Consider the following 21,310-nt stretch of genomic DNA (forward strand, 5'->3'; position numbering starts at 1 on the left):
GAGAGAGAGAGAGAGAGAGAGAGAGAGAGAGAGAGAGAGAGAGAGAGAGAGAAAGGGAGAGAGAGAGAGAAATTGCCATTGGCTCTCGTTGGAGCAGGAGAGAGAGAGAGATAAATACATAAGAGATACCCCCCTATTTTTCTGACTGATGGAAAAACCCCCCGTCCAGATTGAATACCTGTACCTCAGTGAAAGGAGCCAGCCAAACAGACTCTCTCCTTCCTCTTCTGTTGTGATCTGATTCTCCTGTTTCAAACAAACGCAGTCAGAAGAGAGATTCGAGATATCCATGATATGGTGTTGTGTGACGACACGACGCGACGCGACATGGCTGATCTATATAGGAGGTAGTCACATTACCTACATCGGTGATCATGAGCATTACTGACCCTACCTAGCTTAACCGTCTCTACACAAGTTTTCAGAATGGCGTGGAAAAGTATTGGCGATGTGAAAGCCTATCGTAAGTGCACTCACTCACTACATGTATACAGCATGCATGTGTTACGACATCAGCGAGAAGCTTTCTGAGAACAACATTTCTCTGTCATCAGTTTCGTCCTACGACAGCGGCTGGACAGTTCCAAGTTGCCAAAAGTGAATTAGAGATGCACGTTTCTTCATGATGCAGTACGTAAAAGGGGCGAGCGTTCTTCTGCAGCGCCAGTAGAGTCTACTACTATATCTCCTTCACTGTGGCCTTGACCCTGCATTCGCTGATTCCAGAACACGACAGCCATTCCCAGCAGTACAAATTGAAGAAGTCCAGTGACAATGTAGACGAGCCACGTCGACCATCCTATCCAGCTGACACGTAGGAACAGACTGTAGGCAAATAAAAAGGCGCCAGGTGCTTGTATCAGCAGTGTACCCACACTCAAGCTCTTGAGATCCTTGATCTTCCAGGTAAAGTATATTTGGGGCAGGTATTGTACGGCAGCGAGAAGTCCCGAGACTGTTCCCAGCAGATCCGCCCATCGTTGAGTATGGTCTGGATGGCGGAGAACAAGGATGAGTGAAGTAAGGGCGACGACGAAGAGCGAAAGACCAATCACGGTCCCGACAATCAGAGGGTCGCGAGGTCGACTGGGAGGTGGAGGCTTCGTGAGGGTCGCGACTGAGGAGGAGAGATCTACCTCGTCCTCTTCTCGTGGGGCAAAGGTGATGTAGAGGAATACACTAGCAGTCCGGATCAGCATCTGTGGAGGCCGCGCAGTATTGGAGAGAGAGGTAGAGAGACTCACATGATCATAAAGCACGAGAACTGCACGCCAATCTGCATCACTCCCAGCAGAGCAGCACCACAGGCAAACTCGCCAATTTCACGACAGCACAGCATGTCGGCTCGGCTCGTGGGGAGGGTGACAATGTTGCCGATGGCGGCGATGCTGCTGAGTCCACCCAGTAACACCCACCATGGCGAGATGCCTTCGCTGGATCTGCGGCTGATGATTTTGAAGTGTTGGGGCAGGTAGCTCACGAGAATGCCGGCGACGAGGACGGCGGCGAGCGTGACGGGGAACCAGTGCGGGTGTTCGAGTGGTTGGCAGTGGTGAGAGAGCATTTTGTGTCTCTGTCAAGTGATGGAATGGGGCATGTTCTGTTCTCCGTCGGTGGGAGCAGAGCAGGCTGAGGACGTATGAGACAGAGACAGAGACAGAGACAGAGAGTGAGAGACGCGTGAGCTTGACGAGTGACGCGATGAGGACCGTGGACGGACTTCGGGCCGGCCCAGTCCCCGGCTTCCGCTTTGGTGGGGCTGGAATTTGACGACCCTCCATGGAATTAATTGACTTGGCCTTCCACTTCCTCCACCGACATCAATGACTTCGACATGAACTTGCTGGACTTGCCCAACGAGGTGCTCCAATTATGGCATGCACATCGGCCAGAACTGCTACTGTCTGCTGGTGTTCTGCTGGCCATTGTGCGTCTCGTGTTGCACTGGAGAAGCACCAAGGCCAAACCGCTCCTCACCCCGCCACTCGGCACTCCCATCGACGAAAAGCCCTTTCCACTTCCTGAGAAACAGGCGCTCCAGGATCAGCCTGTTCCTGAGACGGCCGCGACTCAGCCCACCAAGAGCAAAGGACCCAAGCGCGTCAAAGGTGTTCGCACTGTGAAGCGCAAAGACAGTCCCGTCCAAACCATCAGCCAAATACAGCCGTACGTCTTTTACTATTCCTTAGGAGGCTCCACACAAGCATACGCGGAGAGACTGGCTGCGACGATTGAACCCAACGACCGCGTGAGGGCTCCTATCGTCCATGACTTGACCGAGATCGACTACGATGACTTCTTCATATCTGCGCCCAAACTGGTGACAGACGGTCTGGCTGCCTTCTACTACGTCCTCCTCCCGTCCTACAATATCGATACTGAGCTGTCCAATTTTCTCTCACACCTGGATGAGACTCACCATGATTTCCGAATCGACGACCAGTCCTTGTCTGGTCTTGCGGGCTACAGTGTCTTTGGCTTTGGAGACAGGCAGGAATGGCCAACGGAGCAAGAAGGATATTGCAGTCAAGCTATCGAAGTGGACAAGTGGATGGCCAAGCTGACGGGGAGAAAGAGGGCCTTCCCACTAGGCATGGGAGACGTGAAGGGTGACGATATCGAGCTGAGGCTGGAGGAATGGAGGAGAGGTGTGTATAGCATTGTGGAAGATCTGAGTACCGGGCAAGGATTGGGAGAAGGTGCCGTGGGGAGTGGAGATCCTGCAGAAAGTGGAGATGAGATTTCCGAGGATGAGGATGATGGTGAAGTACTATTCCCTGTTCAAGGAAAGATCTCGAAGCGCACAACCACCGACGATCTCGAAGATATAAAAGCCCCAATACCAGTCGATTTCACTACCACCTCTACAAAGAAGGCCTCTGCGCCAGCTGTGCCGAAGGCCATGGTGCCCAAAGAGTCGCCGACATATTCATCTCTCACCAAGCAAGGCTACACCATTGTCGGCTCTCATTCCGGCGTCAAGATCTGCCGCTGGACGAAATCTGCCCTCCGTGGCCGAGGCTCCTGCTACAAGTTCTCATTCTACGGCATTGCCTCTCATCAATGCATGGAAGCAACGCCTTCCCTCGCCTGTGCCAACAAATGCGTCTTCTGCTGGCGCCATGGCACTAACCCTGTCGGGACGAGTTGGCGCTGGACGGTCGACCCTCCCGACCAAATCTTCCAAGGCATGACAGCAGGCCACTACCAAAAGATTAAACAGCTGCGCGGGGTTCCAGGAGTGCGGGCAGAACGATTTGCAGAGGGGATGCGAATTCGTCATTGTGCACTCTCTCTCGTCGGCGAACCAATTTTTTATCCACACATCAACGAGTTGCTTGCTATGCTCCATGCGCAGCATATATCTTCTTTCCTCGTGTGTAACGCGCAACATCCTGATCAACTCGCCTCTCTCGGTCCCGTCACACAACTATATGTCTCCATTGACGCATCAAATAAGGAGCAACTTCGAAAGATTGATCGTCCTCTTCATCGGGATTACTGGGAACGTTTCACGAAGTGCATGGACATCCTTCGAGAGAAGCGATTTACCCATCGTACTGTCTTTCGACTGACCCTTGTCAAAGGCTTTAACATTGATGAAGAAGCGCAAGGGTACGCGGATCTCGTTGAACGCGCCCTACCGGGGTTTGTCGAAGTGAAAGGGGTGACATATTGCGGGACGTCCACGTCCAAAGGGGCAGGTCTGTCGATGGAGAACGTTCCATTCTATGAAGAAGTTCAATCTTTCGTTCTTACACTTGAAAAGGAGTTGAAAAAACGAGGACTGGATTATGGGATCGGCGCCGAACATGCACATTCCTGTTGTATCCTGCTAGCAGACAAGACTCGGTTCTGGACTCCTCTGAAGAGCAGTGAGGATCGGCAGAGAACCGCATATGAAGGTCCTGGGCGTTATCATACGCTGATTGATTATCCCGCGTTTTTCAAGTGCGTCGAAAGTGGCAAAGCCTTTGGCCCTGAAGACTACAGGGGAGGCGAGACTGCTGAGTGGGCTCTATGGGGAAATGGAGGGTTTGATCCGAGAGATGAGAGGGTGGATCGGAAGGGCAGACCGAAGGATGTACCGGAAATCAAGAGGGTGGTCGAAATCTGAGATCTTTTAATATGGGAACCATACTTGAAAGAGATCGGACTGACAGCGATGTTTGCTACCAATCCAGTCAGTCTTCTACGAGGGCTAATGTGACACCGAACTATGGAGGAACCTATGAGTACGCCTTGAAAGATAGGCCTGCTCCATCGCCAATTCACGCGCCGCAGCCCGCTTCTGACCATCATGCTGAAGATGCAAGCAACCCACCCTCCGCCCCATGCAAGGAATACGAACATCTGTACTATCCCTGGTATAGAAGACGGGACCTCTCTAGAGAAGAGGAAGCTAGCTAGCTATAGGCCCAGTCCTACATCAGACAGGTACCACCTTGCCCCAGACTTCACGACTCAACCCTATCAGCGCTGCTTAACAAACTGCAAGCTACAGGTATCGCTCCCGCTCCACCGCGTCCCTCTCTTCTTCACTTTCTTTCTTCACTCTCCTCACTCACTCGAATCAACATCCCTATGACTCAACCCCTGTCTCGTCGTTATCAACGTCGTATCCCAACTCCCCTCCGGTTGCGACACTTCACTCCTCCGCATAAACAACGCCGTCGTACTCTCCAAAGGATCATCGTTCAAGAGTTCCGTTTCGCAGACTACATATATAAACAACGTGTACATCGTACATCAATAATCGAGATTCGAAACCCCCCAAGAAGGTAGGAAGGAATAGGGTTAAAAAAAAGGGGGGTTAAACACGTACAATAAAACACAACCCCAAAATCCCCCGTAGTATAATAATTTCACAGGCCCATCCACAATACTAATTAATCTGTTTGATTCTCATCCAATTTTCCTCTAATGTCAAATCCGACCGAAATAGTAAAAGACTTGTGATGATGAGGGAAAACCCGCCTAAGTGGACTTTTTGTATATGTCTAATAAAGAAGAAGAAGAAGAAGAAGGGGACCTTTTCCCTTTTCTTCCTCTTCTGATGATGACACTTCTGACGATGACACTTCTAACCAGCTCATAATGTCCTCCTTCCTTTTTTCCCTACAAAGTTGCGCATATTAGCCTTCTTGAGCTGCTCTGCTCGGATGGTTATATGAGAGGAGAGTAGGTAGTAGGTCACAACCATATCGCTCGCTGCTTGTGTCTTTGTTGCTGCTTTTTGTGGGCAGGTGGTGGTACGTGGTGGAAGGATGTGTTTATTTGAGAGGAGATTTTAAGAAAAAATTGATAGGGAGTGATAGGTGGGCCGAGAAGTTTATCTTAGAATGATGGTTATGGAATGGCTGTAGTTTGTGAGAGGGCCTTTGGCAGAATGTTGAGGTCGATGGGATGTAATTGCAAACGAGAGAGAGGAGTTGAGCGGTGGGTTCGAATTTGGATTATGAATCTTGGTATAATTATGGCTGACACCAAGACAAAATACATCTAATCCGGCTGAATTGGATATTTTTTCTTTCGGCAATAGACCTTTTAACCAGGGTATCAACTTTCAGGTGAATGAATCGAGTGAAGAAATGTTATTCAACAGCTCGAGTCGGCGTCATTATTAAATTCTTTACTTCTTCCCAGGGTTCTGGTTGAAACTCATACTATACCCTCCACTCTTTTCATCCTTCACAAATTGAAAGTTATCCGTACTCATCCCAAACATGCCCAAGACACTATTCCCTAGTCCCTTCAACTTGTCCATCATCTCACCCATTTCCCTTTCTTTGGCCTCATTCAGCCTTGGTGTCAGCGCCTTGCTGGCTTCCTTGACACTTCTCAGATCCGTGGGTGATAAGAAGCCTTGCATGGTAGGAGACAATAATGTTCTGTAATCCTCGTCTGCACCTTGCAAGTTTGCCCAAGTGCCCAACTCTGCTTTCGCCTTGGCACGTCGCATCAGAAGTTTGATCTGTAACTTGCGAACTTCGTCTAATGTTCGACCGCTTTTTTGGAGATTCGCTATCCTTTCTTCGACTTCCTCACTCACTTCCTCAATGCCGTCGCCATTGGCTTCCTCGACAGCATCCTTGCCTTCTTTACGTGAATCCTTGGGCTTTGGCAGTGTCGGCAGAGGCTCCAGGTTTTCGAGATTGGTAATACCCTTCTCAGCACTCTCGACGGCTTCTTTCCATTCCTGCAGCTTGAGGTGGCAGGCTGCTACGTTGGAGCGGAGAACGGCCAGTTCGTAGTCGAGGTAGTTTGGACATGATGACAGAGCTCGGTCGTATGTTTGAATTGCATTTTCAAAACTGCCTTTGCCGAAGAGTTGATTGGCCGAGCCTTTGAGGCTGTTGGACTCGGCGAGGAGAGTGGCTTCTTCTTCGGGCGAGAAGCGTTCGATCACTGGTTTGGTGGGGACGGCTTTATCTTTCGAAAGAGACGACGGCTGCGGTCGAGGATGTGTCGATATGGGCTGTTCGCTGTCGTCGCGAAGGCTGTGGAAAGAGGCGTCCGAGTCGCTGTCGTCGCCGGACTGGTGCACTCGACTGTGTTTGGTCATTGTGATGGTGGTTGTTCTCTAGAGTGAAAGTGAAAGTGACGACAGCAAGGTTTCACATGCAGATCACAGGCGGAGGACGGTCCGCGCGCCAATCAGATGCCGATCGCAACCGTGTTGGTGTACATGTTCAGTCGTATTCTATGTTATACTTCTACCACCATTCTCTGCCAGCAAGGTAGATATCTCGACCATGGCCGAAAGCAACGATAACCGATTCGTGGCCAAGGTGCCCGACGTCGAAGACCGCCTCAAGGCCGACACGGTCGGTCTGGTCACGCTGGACGACTTCCGCAAGCGTCGAGCGGAGGCAGCAGAAGGTGGGAGTGGAGCGACCACGCCCGATGGACGGTAAGACAGACACGACCCACGTATGGTATGAGCGGGGACTGACAGCACAAGTACAGCGAAGGCACGCCAAAAGCCTCATCCAGTGGGAATGCTCCTTTCAAGAAGCGCAAGAAGGCAGCAGCAGTGAAGAAAGGCGGTCTATCCTTTGGCGGTGACGACGACGATGAGGAGGAGGAGGCTGGACAACGAACAGGCGAAGATGGCTCGGTCAGAGTCAGAGCCATATCGGCCAACACACTCGCTGGTCAACCGCCTGGCGAAGATTCGGACACTTCTGCGACCAGCGCTGCCTTCAAGAAGAAGAAGAGCCTCCGACCGAATGCGTCCGTCGGCCTGCAACCGAAAGCGCTCACCAAATCGGCACTGCTCAGGGAAGCTCAGCTGAAAGATGCGTTGAGAAAAGAGTACATTCAGATACAAGAGGCGGTCAAAGCGACCGAGTTCATCCTGCCATTCGTCTTCTACAATGGCAAAAATGCTCCAGGCGGCAAAGTCAGACTGAAGAAGGGCGACTTTGTCTGGCTATTCTTGGAGCGAGCCAGGAAAGTTGGTGCTGAGCTGGGCAAAGTAGGAGAGCGAGGGCGGAAAGACTGGGCCAGGATCAGTGTGGACGATTTGATGGTCGTCAAGGGAGACTTGATTTTGACACATGTGAGTAACAATACGCACGACTGTATCGCGGTGCTCTATATGCTGACTTGCACCAATCTAGCACTACGACTTTCATTACTTCTTCCTCAACAAAAGCACCGGCTATAATGGCCGCCTCTTCAGCGACTCCTTCTCCGCCGAGCCCACGACCGCAACACCCAAGCACCTTCTTCCTTCCAAAGACGCCAGCTCGACTGACGATGCTCCAGCCGAGACTGTGGGAGTACAAACCGCGGCGCAACTCCGCCAACAAAAGGCTCGTGAATCCGCAGCCGCCCTTCCCGACTCTGAGCTGGAAGGCTACAGCGAAGATCCGAGTCTGACCAAGGTCGTGGATAGGAGATGGTACGAAAAGCACAAACACATATACCCCGCCAGCACCTGGGAAGAGTTTGATCCCGCTCGAGAAGAGGAATACAAAAAGGGCGTCAGGAAAGATCGGCAAGGCAATAGCGTCTTCTTCAACCGGTAATCCGTGCGTAGGGCCTCGTTCCCTCGAAGAGTCTCCCGATGTGCTTCAAATAGCAAATCCGGCGCCTGAGTAGCAGCACAAAAGACCGCACCCATTCCCTCGAAGAAAAAAACAGCAAGCAAGTTCACCTTTTCCCCACTCATTTACTCACTCACTCAACCCCACAACATCCAAACCCCCACCACCATCCACACCATCAAACTGATCGGATTCAAGAGAAACAAGACCAACGGTGTCGGCGAAAACAGGATTGCCATGACCACACTCTGTCCACATCTCCCCATGTACACTTCGAATCTCTTCCTTCTCGTTTTCAGCTGCTCTGCGAAATCTTCCAAACTCAATTCTCCTTCTTTGCTATACCAGCCTGGACTTGATCTTGAAGAAGCAGAACGAGAAAGAGGAGGGGAAGATCTTCTCGAGCTAGATCGGGACTTGGACGCGGGAGAAGCAGGTGGTGGTGGTGGTGGAGATGTGATGATAGTAGCGAGAGAGATGATGGAGAATGTTGGCGAGGAAGACGTGGAACTTTGAAGCGGGTGTTGAGTATTCGAGGTTCGGAGAAGATGGTGTTGATGCGTGCAAGCAGCGACGAGGTCTCCTCGGTGAGAACTCGGTTGAGAGCGAATATGGGCCAACGTCTTGCCGTTGAGGACGAGAGAGGTGGTATTCATCTTTTTCTCTCTTTGGATTTTCTTCCGTTTCTTCTTCTATCGTTTTCTCACGACGAAGGTAGATTTTGCAGCAGCAGCAGCAGCAGCAGTAGTAGTAACAGTAGTAGTAGTAGTGCTCAACAGAATGACACAGCTCGACTTCAAAAAGTAAAAAGCCCCAGCAGCAGCATGCAGCAGCAGCAGCAGCAGCGGCAATAAACTAATTCTTCTAGAAAGTACCCACCTCAAGGGAGGTATAGCTAAGGTAAGGGTATCTTAAGGTACCCTACCCTACCAGCTACCTACATATCACTTTTTTTTGCCCCCAAAAAATTAACAAATCAACTAACTCAATCAATCTAAAAAAGTTGCTGTAGTATATGTACGTACATTTGAAGCTACCTAGGGAAGCTTAAGGTACTTGTATGTATGTATGTATCCTACCTGCCCGTAAGGTAAGTCTATAAGGTCGTATTTCCTATCCATCCATCCATTTATTTATCTATCTATCTATCCATCAATGTCAGGTAAGGTCAGGTTAGATACCTAGGGTAAGGTAGGTTAGATATACTACTCATCAACTAGAAGCCAGTCCCCCCTCCGAAAATCCCGCGCGCGCGGGGGGCGAAAAACGGAATTTCATCGGATAGAATTGCAAACAGTATCTCTTTCGCTGTCTGCTATATACAGTACAAGTGCTTCACCCTACTGCTACTACCTACTGCAATTGCTCGCTCGGGTAGATTAGGACCGTCAGCTACCTACCTCCTAGTAGCTACATGTGACCTAGGAGGTAGGTAGGTCAGCTAGGTAGGTCAGCTACTAGGAGGTCAGCTAGGTAAGCTCAACAATCCAGCCAGCCAGTCCAAAAGTATCCAAGGCCAATGTGGGCGAAATTCGCTTCGTGATTGGATACTTCCAAACAAAAAGAAAAAAAAGTGTAGGTGTTTGTGTGTTTGTTTGTTTTGTTTGTTCATGTGGACTGTTTAGGTTGTTTCTTGATTGGAAAGAGTTTGGTATCTTTTTTTTGGAGGAGGGAGGGAGGAGGGAGGAGGAGGGGGAAGGATTGTTAGGAGGGAGGTAGTAGGTAGGTAGGGGGAGGCTCGAAGGGGGGAGGGTCGATAATAAGAGAGAGAGAGAGAGAGAGAGAGAGAAGAAAAAAAGGAGAAATCGGGCTGGGTAAGGGTTTTTTGGGGGTGCTTTTTTCGCTCAAGGGTATTTATTGGTTGGATTGGATTGGATTAGATTGGTTGGGAGGTTGATCGAGGAGGGGAGTTTTAGGGACTAGGGGAATAGATAGATATTGCCGAGTCTTTTTTGGAAGGGGTTTGATCTGCTAGGAGGAGTGATTTGATAATACAATACCTATACGGTATGCCTAGGGATATTAGGTCTAAGGAGCAGAAGAATATTCTACTTGCAGTAGTAGCCTATTTCTTATTATAATGATTGTATCTTAATATGTCCTACGGGCCTGCCCGTTGGTGGTACGGATTCTACAGAATGTGTGCCAATCTCGATTTTCGCGCGCGCACCGCGCGCACAGCGCGCGCATGTATCTATCTCTATCTCCATCTCCATCTCCATCTCCTCGTCCTCGTCCTCGTCCTTGTCCTCGTCCTTGTCCTCGTCCTTGTCCTCGTCCTTGTCCTCGTCCTTGTCCTCGTCCTTGTCCTTGTCCTTCTCTTCTCTTCTCTTGTCTTCCCTTCTCTTTGCTTCTTCTCTTCTCTTCTCTTTGGTTCTTCTCTTCTCTTGGTTCTTCTCTTCTCTTTGGTTCTTCTCTTCTTCTTGTCCTTCTCTTCTGAATTTTAGGCAAGGTGGCCCGTAGGGGCCCGTAGGGACAGGTAGGTAGGTAGGTAGGTAGGTAGGCAGGCAGGCAGGCAGGCAGGCAGGTAGGCAGGTTGGTAGTCTTTCCGCCTAAGGCGGGCTACCTATGGACAGCAAAAAGAATAATGGCACCCCCGCACGCCGATCTTCCGTCGCGATTTTCTCTCTCTCTCTCTCTCTCTCTCCTCTCTCCTCTCTCCTCTCTCTCTCTTAATAATGACTCCACATCTACAGACACCCGAGAAGAGTGAAATCCGAGGAGCGAGGAAAATCCTTGAATTCCTAGCAAGAGAAGGAAAATACGACGAACCTAGGAAACTTACGACGCTCGCGGAATGTTTTCAAGTAAGCGAGAATCGAGTCTCTACGATATACCGCTCTCTACGAAATCGCCGGCGATATTCAGAAGGAGAGGATCCTAGAGGAGGCTACCGCGGAGACGATGTTCTAAGACTAGGAGAGGAGAATATAAGCGACGCTATACATGCGATTAAGGACAACGACTACGAGGGACATGACCTAGATTACGGCGCTTTACGCTACGAAGCTACTCTCCCTAATGTTTCTACTAGAACAATACGATATAGTCTACGTAAAGAGGGTATAGGACGCTATATCGCGCGTATAGAGGACGAGCTAGATTATAAACACGTACAACTACGTATAAAATTCGCTCTAGAACAACTAGAAATACGACCAAAATCTATCGATTAGCGTAACGTCTTATTTACAGACGAATTCTACTTTGGATAAGGACAAGAGGAGAATAGGCACTTTATTTTCTAACGCCTAGGACAGCGTAATAAACCAGAGTGTATACGCCGCGTTTCTAAGAAGAAAACAGAACGAAAAAAAGGCTCTAAACGAGACGAAAATCCGTATAACGACGAGGAGACAAAGGACGTTTACTTCTTTGCTATAATTAGTATAGAACGACCTCCCTAGCCTTCTAAAGCGTAGCGAAGGTTAGGCGTAGAGAGGGAGTAGAGGCCAATTAATTAGCAAAACGTATATACCTAAATATAGCTGTATATAGCTAGAAATTCTAGAGAGCGTACGCTCTAATTAGCGTATCCTTTGTAGTAGAGTATGCTAAATCTACTAGACCTAATACGTTACTACCTCAAAAAAGCCCGCTATAGGTACTAAAAAAAAAAGCTCTATATAGTAGCCGCCGGAGGTACCTCTACGTAGTTCTATAGCGAAGCGAAGGACTACTATACCTACTAGAGGCAATCTACTGTACGCGTATTATATATAGTATATATTGCATACGTTACGACGTATACGTCGCTATATAGGTACGTAGCGCGTAGCGCTATATAGTAAGGTAGGTATATAGAGCGCGGCTTTCGGAGCCGGAAAACCCTTATCTAGTATAATATATTACGATAACGTAAGCAGACTTGAACTTTCTACTTCGACTTCCTAAACTTCCTTCTATCTACTTTATATTAATACCGATATTATACTACCGATACCTATCGCTACGACGACGACGACGACGACGATATATACCGCCGCTATAGATATCTACCGCCGATATGCTATCGAAGAAATCACGTTACCGACGATACGCCGCCGCTGCCGATACGTTGTCGAACCGAATATCTACTATAAGATCTAATATACGATAATAATAGTAAGCAACGATAGCGATAACGAGCCTTACCGCCGATACGCCGAAGAGACATTCAATCCGCCGCCGCCGTACGACGCTATCGAAAAAGTTACTCGCTTAACAAACTATATACCTTCTAACAAAGTATCTATTAAACCTACATTTATAAAAAGTTTAAAAACTTAACAACGCTAATCAACCTATAGAACTATATACTACGAACTATATATACCGAATCGATACGCCGAACTAAATTGTAGAACCCTACGCCGAATTAAGAGAAGTTACGCCGAATCGACAATTAGTATTAAACTATAGAACTCTATACCGAAATCAAGACAATTCTATACTAAATCGATACGCCGAATCGAACTATAGAACCCTATACCGAAATCAAGCGACGATAGCGATAACGAGCCTTACCGCCGATACGCCGAAGCGATATTTACGCCGCTACCGCCGAACGATACTATTAAAAGTTACTTGCTTGCTAAACTATATACCTTCTAATAAAGTGTCTATTAAACCTTCGTTCGTAAAAACTTAACAACGCTAATTAACTTACAGAACTATACTATATACCGAACCGTACAATACGCCGAACTAAATTGTAGAACTCTATACCGAATTAAGACTAATTCTAGCCGATCGACAATTAGTATTGAACTATAGAACTCTATACCGAAATCAAGATAATTCTAGCCGAATCGATATACCGAACTAAACTATAGAATCCTACGCTAAAATCAACCGAATCTAGCGACTATACGCCGAATCTACCCGAATCGATACTACGGCGACGACGACCCTTACCGCTAACGACTATACCTATCGCTACCGATACGCCGCCGCCGCCGACGACGCCGAGATAGTTATACTATCGCTATACGACGCCGTTAAAGAAGTTACTCGCTTAACAAACTATATACCTTCTAACAAAGTGCTTAGCAAACCTACGTTCGTAAAAACTTAATATACTACTAACTAACTCGTAGAACTATATACTATATCGGATCTACTACAATTAAGCATTACGAAGTACCTACTACTAAACTGTACTTGCCTTATTCTACCGTATCTACCCTCTACCCCCTCCTCTATACCTGCTAATCTATAGCTACTATTTAGGACAGCGCGGCCGGTAGCGGTAACGAGGAACCTCCGAACAAGCGACTACCTAAGCGTACTATTCTATAAGATCGAGTTGATTTTAATCTAGAAGACGAATTCGAGTCCGACTACGACGCCGCCTATCTAGGTATAAAGAGGTATGCCTACGGCTACTAGCGAGCGAAGAATTACTTTGTAGACAAGCGCGCCGGGCACCGCAAAGCGGTTATAATATATACCGATTGTCGACGGATACCGCCTAGTATGCCTATAACTTAGTATATACCTCTAGCTAAAAAGACTAAAGTAATATCTCCGAATTATCTCGTACTACTATAGCACTAGTACTAGTACTAGGACTAACCGCCTCTTTGTCGTCGTTAGCGCTTCCGACGAATATAAACGATCTACGATTTACGATACAGTACTAAGCAATTACGAGCTAATTCGGTATTAGTAGCCGTTTCTAGCTACTCGCGCCGTACGCCTCGCCTGCCGCCGTACCTATATTTAGTATACTAGAATTATTAATGCCTACTAATACGAACGATCTACGATTCGATACTTAGTATTAATTAATTGCTAGCCGATTCGGTCTTAGTACCCGATTTGAACGATCGGTACTAAATCCGAACCTAACCCTATCTATAATAACGGTCGTACCGAGCCCTATACTAATACCTATACCTACTACATCCGTATCTAGCCTCCGCGCTAAGACAGCTATACTAATCGGTACTAGATCAAGCTCTACTATATTTACCGATACTCCGCTAGGCGACACTAAACCGTCGCTATCGCTCCTAAGCAATATAAATAACCCTCGATTTCGTTAGCAATATAGGTTAATTGCTAACCAATTCGGAATTCAGACGACGTCTTCCGCGATCCGGAGTTATTTAGAATTCCTCCGACGACGCCAAATGCTACCGCTACCGTCTCGAAGTAGCCTGCCTATATCGTCTTAGACCTTAGACTACGATCCTATTTAAACCCCGGGTAAATCGATACAATACGAATTCGGCACTTCGAGCTTCTAATTTACTAAACCTAATACTATAGCCGACAATTACGATACTACAGATAATAATAATAATGATAATAATAATAATACTCCTTAAAGCTTATAGGGCTCGTACTTTTCGTAGTCTACGTAGCCCTCGAAGCCTACGTAGCCCGCTCGTCGTCGACAACGAAAGAGTTCCGCTAGGGCTAGCGTAGTACAACGAGATTATAAATACTGTATTATACGCCTTCTAACTAACGAGGGCAATAGTCCCCCTCTGTTTAATAATTATAATAATCTTGATTAGCCGGTATTGTCCGCTTATAACGAGACTCTTTTAACGAGTTTCAACAACGCTCTAGATTCAGACATAATAAGTATATACGATATATATAATAAACGCTGGTTTAATATAGATTTGTAGCTGTTCATTGTCGAAGGTATAGAGTACACTAACGTCTACAAGCTATACTATAGTAGGAATCGAGAAGGGGGGGCTTAGAAGCGATAAGGCGTACCTCTACTTATATCTGCTGCCAACAAGATAGATCCTAGACGAATTAATTATAGACTTAACGAGCCGATAATAGTTAAAGAGATGTTGATAGTACGTATATACATCTAAGTAGAGTGCTTCTAGATCCGTAGACAGTAGTAGAGTTATCGCGGTTATGTTGTCTTATTCTTAAAGGACGTTATTCAGGTATACAACAAGCTCCCTCTAATACCGGCAGACCTCAATATTGTTGTACTCAAACCTACGGACGCTAATAATACTAACAACGCTGATCGTTACGCTCGCTAGCTCCAATTTACGCGGGAATTTACTGTTCGTAAGGACGTTGTTCTAACCTAGCTCCGCTTTTTAAAATCAAATCACCCGGGCTACCGAGACGTATCTATTAACTACTAGGTTAATCTACTAGACAATGCTAACGTTATAGACCAAGTCGCTAATAGGCAGTACCGAGCTAGTAGTAGTAGTAAAGAAACTACCGGTAATCAACGCCTACGTACCTAGCTAGAAGCTAACCCTACTAATTCTGCCGAAGAGGAAGATACTCCGGACGACGAAGGATTTGATAGTAGTACTATTCCGGCAATGAATGTAGACAACTTAGATAGTAACCTAGACGAGCTACGCCGTCAAGTTAGCGTAGTACCTCTCGGTAGCCGGCAACTATAGCAACGACTAGCTCTTACTTAGCCTAATGTCGAAGAACGTCCGCTTACGGAATAGTTAGAAACGTAGCCGATTCTTTCTCTAGCCTTCCCCTCTCTATACCCCCGTAGGCTTGTAGAAATCAAGCAACTACGCGATCGTTATATATTATACCGAGAACATACTGTTCATCTTATAAAGTATAAGGACGGCCGCTTTACTAGCTACCTACGCTAGCGGTATATAGTATTCAATACTAAGATACGTATACAAACCAAGAACAGCTCCCGATTCTTTCTTAGACTTAACCCTTAATATTAAACAACTACTTTAGAGGATATCCGAGCTGCATTTGAAGCGCCTAATAATCTAGAAGCCCGGCGATTGCTTAACGCGATTACTCGTTCTGCCTTTGCCCTCCGAGGTATACCTATATACTATACTAGTATAAAGCGTAATCTTAAGGCATACTATCGATTCCTAGGTATACCTGATTTCTTCTTTATATTTAGCGCCGCTAATTTGCAGTAGGATTCATTAATAAAGCTTATACCCCCTAATCAATATAGTAACCTTTATACCCGCTAGAAGGCCGGCGATTCTTAATCTCGGATTAAGTTGTTAAGAGCTGCCTTGCGGGACAACCTATATATTGCTACTATACACTTCTAGCGACGATTGGATTGTCTAATTAAGATAGTAATAAAGCCTAAGTTCTATATTCAAGACTTCTAGTATCGGTTTGAATTCTAAGGACGCGGCAGTATTTATACTTATAGTTTCGCTTAGTTATACGCCCTAGGCTTATTTAATATAGAGAACGAGAACGAGCGATACGACTTTACTAACGTATAGCGCCGCTATCTATTCGCAATCAATCCTGAACTATATAGAACCGCTGCTCAAACCGACCGTAGTACTATTAGTTTCGGTTTAGAAATCTCTAATAGCCTATATAATCTCTCGGATGTTATTAACCGTATACAACGTTACAAATGCTCGGAATATTGCTAGCGTAGGAAGAGAGGGCAGAATCCAAATAATTTACGTACATTCTGCCGATTCTACTTCCTCCGTAAGATTTAACCTACCGCCGAAACTAGCAAGAAGCGGAATCCGGCTTATTTTATGTTCTACGTACAAAGCAATCAAACCCTCCTTAATTACTACAATCTATTGATCTTACTAGCCTAGCGTACGAATACGGATTACGGACATATCTCTATATACCGACTTATAGGCCGTAGTAGAATACCTAGGCAAGTACTATACTAAAGCGGAAGTAGCATTATTCTTATTTAAGGCAATACTTAGGGCTCTGATTCCTATAGTATCCTCTACTAATCAACCTATTGTCCAACTAGCAGCTAAGGCAATAAACAAGATAATAGGTAGCCGTAATTAGGGTGCCTAAGAAGTGTGCTTTCTCCTCCTTAGTCTATAGCTTTAGAAGGGTACTCGTATTGTACTCTCAGTTGACTATCGACCTCTATCTGCCTAAATCCGGATCTTAGCATTAAACGATAATAATAATAAAGCTCTACTATAAGAAGATTTCAAGAAGGGCAAATCCTATTAGATTAAGTATATTTAGCGACCCCTATAGTACGAAGATATTACCTTTTTCGAGGCTCTAACCTATTATAAACTAAGAGGTATAACAATAAGAGGTCTCCTCCGAGGCTCTCCGCGGCTGTTAAGTTACTACCTAAAGTATAAGAATAACCCTCTTAATTCAATATATAAAGACTACTATCGCACTTAGGTAGTACTACTAGAAGGTCTATAGCGAGCTTACCTAGTACTCCTAGTTACTCTTCGAGACTTATATATTGCCTTCTATACCTACTCTAACGCCTACCGCTAGTGTCGACGCTATTACGAACACTACCCCGATCTATATATAGCTCTACTTTAGAAGCTATTATAGGAGGTATAGGCTCGGATCGACGTAGAGGATTTCGAAGAACGCTTAGATAAAGAGGACGCTGATCCCGTATATTAGGATGAACTTAATATCCGACGTTCCTAGTATAACAACGCTAATGCCCTTAGAAACAGAGACATTGACGTTAATGCGGATTGGTCTAGCTTTATTGCTAAATACGCCGCCCTGTTCCCGAATCTCTATAATTACCCTTAAAGAGACTATTAGAAAGAAGAAATAGCTGCAAATCTAGTAGAGTTGCGCGTAGATTTACAATCTACCGGGTAGAAGGAGCTTCTTAATCCAGAGCAGCGTCTAGTATATAATATAGTAATTAACTACTATATTAGCTTTCTAGATAGCCAAAACCCTCCTTAACTGCTTCTTAATGTTAATAGGCGAGTAGGAACTAGCAAGTTATATATAATTAACCTTACTTCTGCTTATCTACAAACTAAAGCTAGATTCCGTAGGAACCTAGTACTCCGCTTAGCTCCTACTAGTGTTGCTGCTTATACTATTAATAGCTAGACTCTTTATAAACTCCTTAAGTTGCCTGTCGGTAGTAGACGCCAATTTCAAGAATTAGCTAACACTACCCTACAAAGCGTCTAAGCTAAGCTCTATAGTATTCAGTATCTTATTATTGATAAGAAGTCTATAATTAGTCTTCCGCAACTCAAAATAATCGAACTCCGCCTCTCTTAGGCCTATAGTAGTCTATTACCGTTCGGCGGAATAAATATTGTCCTTCTCGGTAACTTCTTTTAGCTCCTACCTATTGCCGGTCTTCTACTATTTAGCGCTAATCTAGAGTATATAGTCGATATTAGTAGCTATAATAACTATTGCAGCTTCAATCGTACTATCGAGTTAATACGACTTATACGACAGCAAGGCAATACCTAAGCAGTATTCAGACAATTACTAGAAGGCCTTCGTAGTAGTATACTTACTTACGAGAATTAGCGCGTACTTGTAACCCGGGTTGGCTCCGTTCTTCCTATATACGAACGGCACTTATTCGATAATACTACTCGTATCTACTTTACTAATAGCAGCGTACGAGACTTTAATAACTAGCGGTTAACAGTATTGAATATACCTGTTCTTAAGCTTAAAGCTAAGTACGATAATAAGACAATTAGACAGCGCGCTTCTGTTAATAAGTACGGTCAATTGGAGGCAGAGATTAAGGTATCTATTAGCTATAAGATTATACTCCTTAAGAACGTATAGACTAAAGCCGGCTTGGTTAATAGTGCTACTAGATTCCTATATAATATCGAATAGCTACTAGGCACTACAAACCCTCGACAGACGCTGCCCTATTGCCTTATTATAAGAATCAAGAAGTCCGACTATACGGGCCCTTAGCTTTAGGAAGCCGGAACTAATATTACTATACCTATCTTTACTAACAAGAGACCCTTTTATCGTAGTAGAAACGAGTACTATCGCAAGCAGTTTCCAATTCGTATAGCGTTCGTAATAATAGTATACAAAGTATAGGGTATAACCCTCGAAAGAGCAGTAATTGACATTACCTCTAAAGAATTCACGCCTAGGTTGCGATATATAGCAGTATCTAGGGTAAGGACTCTTAACAATCTTATATTTAAGAAACTATTTGACTTCTTACTCTTTACTAATCGACTTAGCGTTACTACTATTGCTCGCGAAGCCGATATCGAACGCCGTAATCTAGAGCGCCTTCTTCCTAAGAGCGGTTATAACACTTCAGATACCTATACCCGATCGCGATAGACGACTCGTAGTACGTCCGGCGGGCCGCGGTCTTAATACCTTACAACAATACAGCTCTATTAATAAGATTATAAATTAGTATCTTGACGAAGATTACGCTGTAGGGCTAGGCAATACCGGTCTCGAATTCAATAAGGACGACTTTATTCGGTTAGGTAGGAGAAGCAGACGCGCTACGCGAGATAATAAGGATAAGTTAGTAATAGCCGGAGGGCTCGGTAAAGAGATATAGCATAAAGAGACATAGTAAGAGCAAGGATATACAGGTAGCTACTCGCTGCAATTCAACGAGGATAACTTTATTATAATAGTTCTATAAGCGTAAGGGTATACATAACAGAGGTTCGAGGTATAAAAGGTATAAACAATATACGGCTTACTATCTAAGGTATAATAACTCTACCCTTCCTTCCTAGAGGAGGGCCCTCGCTATATATATAAGCTATTCTATTGTCTACTCCTCGCTACCGGTACCGCCTCCTCTTAGGTAGTAGCCGATAACCGGTTCCCTTAGGAACCCTCTTAATTTAGAACGTCTCCGATCGGTAGGGTATCCCTTCTATACCGGATCGCCGGAGGTCCGCGAGGGCTTCCCGGCCTATACGGTACGCCCCGCCTACCTCGCCGGGGGTTCGCTAGGGCTTCTCTACTCTAGCGTATTACAGACGCCCCCTCTTAGAGCTAATATCCCTAGTAGCGATAGGTTATTAGTCCTCTACGTATTCGCCCTACAAACGGAGGTAGACGTCTACTCTTATCTAGGTACCGCGTAGAGCTAGCGTATATCTGCGGAATGTCTATACCTTAGTATTAGTAAATATTGTATATAAACTCCCTCTTATATTCGCGCTATCGCGAAGCGTCGCTAAGAATGTTTGCTTATAGTCGCGTCGCGAATTCTATAAGTAGTAGTCGGGAGTACGCGGTAGTGTCTCTATAGAGATAGAGTATTTTAATAGGTTCGTCGCGCGTTCTGCGATCCTCTTATTCCTTTTCTGTTAATAACCTACTACGTACTAATATCCTTACCCGCCTATAACTCTATTACTACTACCGTATTCAGATAGCTATACTTCTACTTCTCGTTCTTCGTTTACTCTTTATAGCCCCGCCTCGTCCCTTAGTTTCCCTTGCCGGTTCCGCCGCTTTATTAGGCCCCTTCGACTATTATAGCGTTTACCCGGGGGTATATAACGATTCCTTTCTCCGCTACGTATATAAAGGATATAGTACCTAACGACTAGGACTATAGCTAGTCGGACGCCGACTAAGACGAAACCGGGTACGTAGCTATATACCTACGGTACGCAAAGTCGATCGCTATAGGGCGAGTGTATAATACGCCTACGTACCGCGTATATAATAGCTACGCGAACAATAACAAAGTAGGCTATAATAGCGTAGGAAGGGTAAGTGTCCGTCTGCCTCGCTAGGGGTTCGCCTTGCTAACGAGTTTGTATATAGACCGTACTAAGACTCTTAAACAAGGTAATCGCCGTCTAACGCTAGAAGGATACCTGTAATAAGATCTAGAGAGAGATTTCGGCTAGTTACCCGGTAAGCTCCGTAGAGGACGCGCGCGCCCTCGTAGAGGGCGATAAGGAGTACTGTCGCTAGGTAGTACGCCTCTATCTTATAGCGCGAACCCTTAATAGAGAGATCTATACTATTAAGGTAGCGTACTACCGTACGGAGACTACCGTAGATAGGCCTACTCTCGCGCTATAGTCGACCTAAGACTACTAAGGCTTGCTGCTCTTAGAGCAGTTGCGTTTACTAGAACGCTATCCTATATAGGGACCCTTAGAACGCCTCTAAGGGTCGTTAGCGGTAAGTCTTAATAACGCTCCCCGTTCTCGGGAACTAGCTAACTATATTATAGCGTCCCTCTACTACTATAGTAGACGCCTTTAACTAGACGCGTACGAGGTTCTACTAGGTAGTACCTACTATAGTATTATGCCTAGACGAGGCCCCGGCGGTTCCCTACGTATCGCCCCGTCCTTAAGCAACCCTACTAGTACCCTCTATAGGTCGGAGTTACCGTCGGGGTAGTTGCCCTATAGTATATTTGTCTAACGATAAGGAGCTTCTAGCTATAGTACCGACGCCGGTAACCTCTCGTCGGCGCGGCGAGAAGGTACGCGAGGTTACCCTATCCCTAGAGCGGGGTCCCGTATTGCTAGACTTTGTTCGAGATA

At 45.9% G+C, this 21,310-nt stretch overlaps 7 protein-coding genes across 7 annotated transcripts; 5 read left to right on the forward strand and 2 right to left on the reverse strand.

The window, feature by feature from the left end:
- Positions 1–620: 620 nt before the first annotated feature.
- Positions 621–1,637, reverse strand: SEPMUDRAFT_71850 (uncharacterized protein; the record flags this gene model as incomplete). Its single annotated transcript, XM_016909956.1, has 2 exons — positions 1,245–1,637; positions 621–1,179 (listed from the first exon to the last, which is right to left on the reverse strand). The coding sequence occupies exons 1-2, from the start codon at positions 1,562–1,564 to the stop codon at positions 621–623; spliced, it is 879 nt and encodes a 292-aa protein (XP_016757400.1). The 5' UTR covers positions 1,565–1,637.
- A 224-nt stretch (positions 1,638–1,861) lies between these two features.
- SEPMUDRAFT_28363 (uncharacterized protein) lies at positions 1,862–4,075 on the forward strand (the record flags this gene model as incomplete). The annotated part of the gene is made up of 1 exon (XM_016908441.1): positions 1,862–4,075. A coding segment is annotated over one exon (2,214 nt), but the record flags the coding sequence as incomplete, so codon positions are not given.
- A 1,369-nt stretch (positions 4,076–5,444) lies between these two features.
- On the reverse strand, positions 5,445–6,565 carry SEPMUDRAFT_135721 (uncharacterized protein; the record flags this gene model as incomplete). The annotated part of the gene is made up of 1 exon (XM_016902728.1): positions 5,445–6,565. The coding sequence occupies one exon, from the start codon at positions 6,563–6,565 to the stop codon at positions 5,633–5,635; it is 933 nt and encodes a 310-aa protein (XP_016757402.1). The 3' UTR covers positions 5,445–5,632.
- Positions 6,566–6,755: 190 nt separating this feature from the next.
- SEPMUDRAFT_51458 (uncharacterized protein) lies at positions 6,756–8,036 on the forward strand (the record flags this gene model as incomplete). Its single annotated transcript, XM_016909191.1, has 3 exons — positions 6,756–6,913; positions 6,970–7,564; positions 7,626–8,036. The coding sequence occupies 3 exons, from the start codon at positions 6,756–6,758 to the stop codon at positions 8,034–8,036; spliced, it is 1,164 nt and encodes a 387-aa protein (XP_016757403.1).
- Positions 8,037–10,732: 2,696 nt separating this feature from the next.
- Positions 10,733–11,230, forward strand: SEPMUDRAFT_110796 (uncharacterized protein; the record flags this gene model as incomplete). Its single annotated transcript, XM_016900871.1, has 1 exon — positions 10,733–11,230. One exon carries the CDS (start codon positions 10,733–10,735, stop codon positions 11,228–11,230), a length of 498 nt encoding a protein of 165 aa, XP_016757404.1.
- Positions 11,231–17,720: 6,490 nt separating this feature from the next.
- SEPMUDRAFT_51729 (uncharacterized protein) lies at positions 17,721–17,873 on the forward strand (the record flags this gene model as incomplete). Its single annotated transcript, XM_016909202.1, has 1 exon — positions 17,721–17,873. A coding segment is annotated over one exon (153 nt), but the record flags the coding sequence as incomplete, so codon positions are not given.
- Positions 17,874–18,854: 981 nt separating this feature from the next.
- Positions 18,855–19,109, forward strand: SEPMUDRAFT_52259 (uncharacterized protein; the record flags this gene model as incomplete). Its single annotated transcript, XM_016909219.1, has 1 exon — positions 18,855–19,109. A coding segment is annotated over one exon (255 nt), but the record flags the coding sequence as incomplete, so codon positions are not given.
- Between the last annotated feature and the right edge of the window lie 2,201 nt (positions 19,110–21,310).

The sequence above is a fragment of the Sphaerulina musiva genome (assembly GCF_000320565.1).
Source record: "Sphaerulina musiva SO2202 unplaced genomic scaffold SEPMUscaffold_10, whole genome shotgun sequence".
Classification (NCBI taxonomy): Eukaryota; Fungi; Ascomycota; class Dothideomycetes; order Mycosphaerellales; family Mycosphaerellaceae; genus Sphaerulina; species Sphaerulina musiva.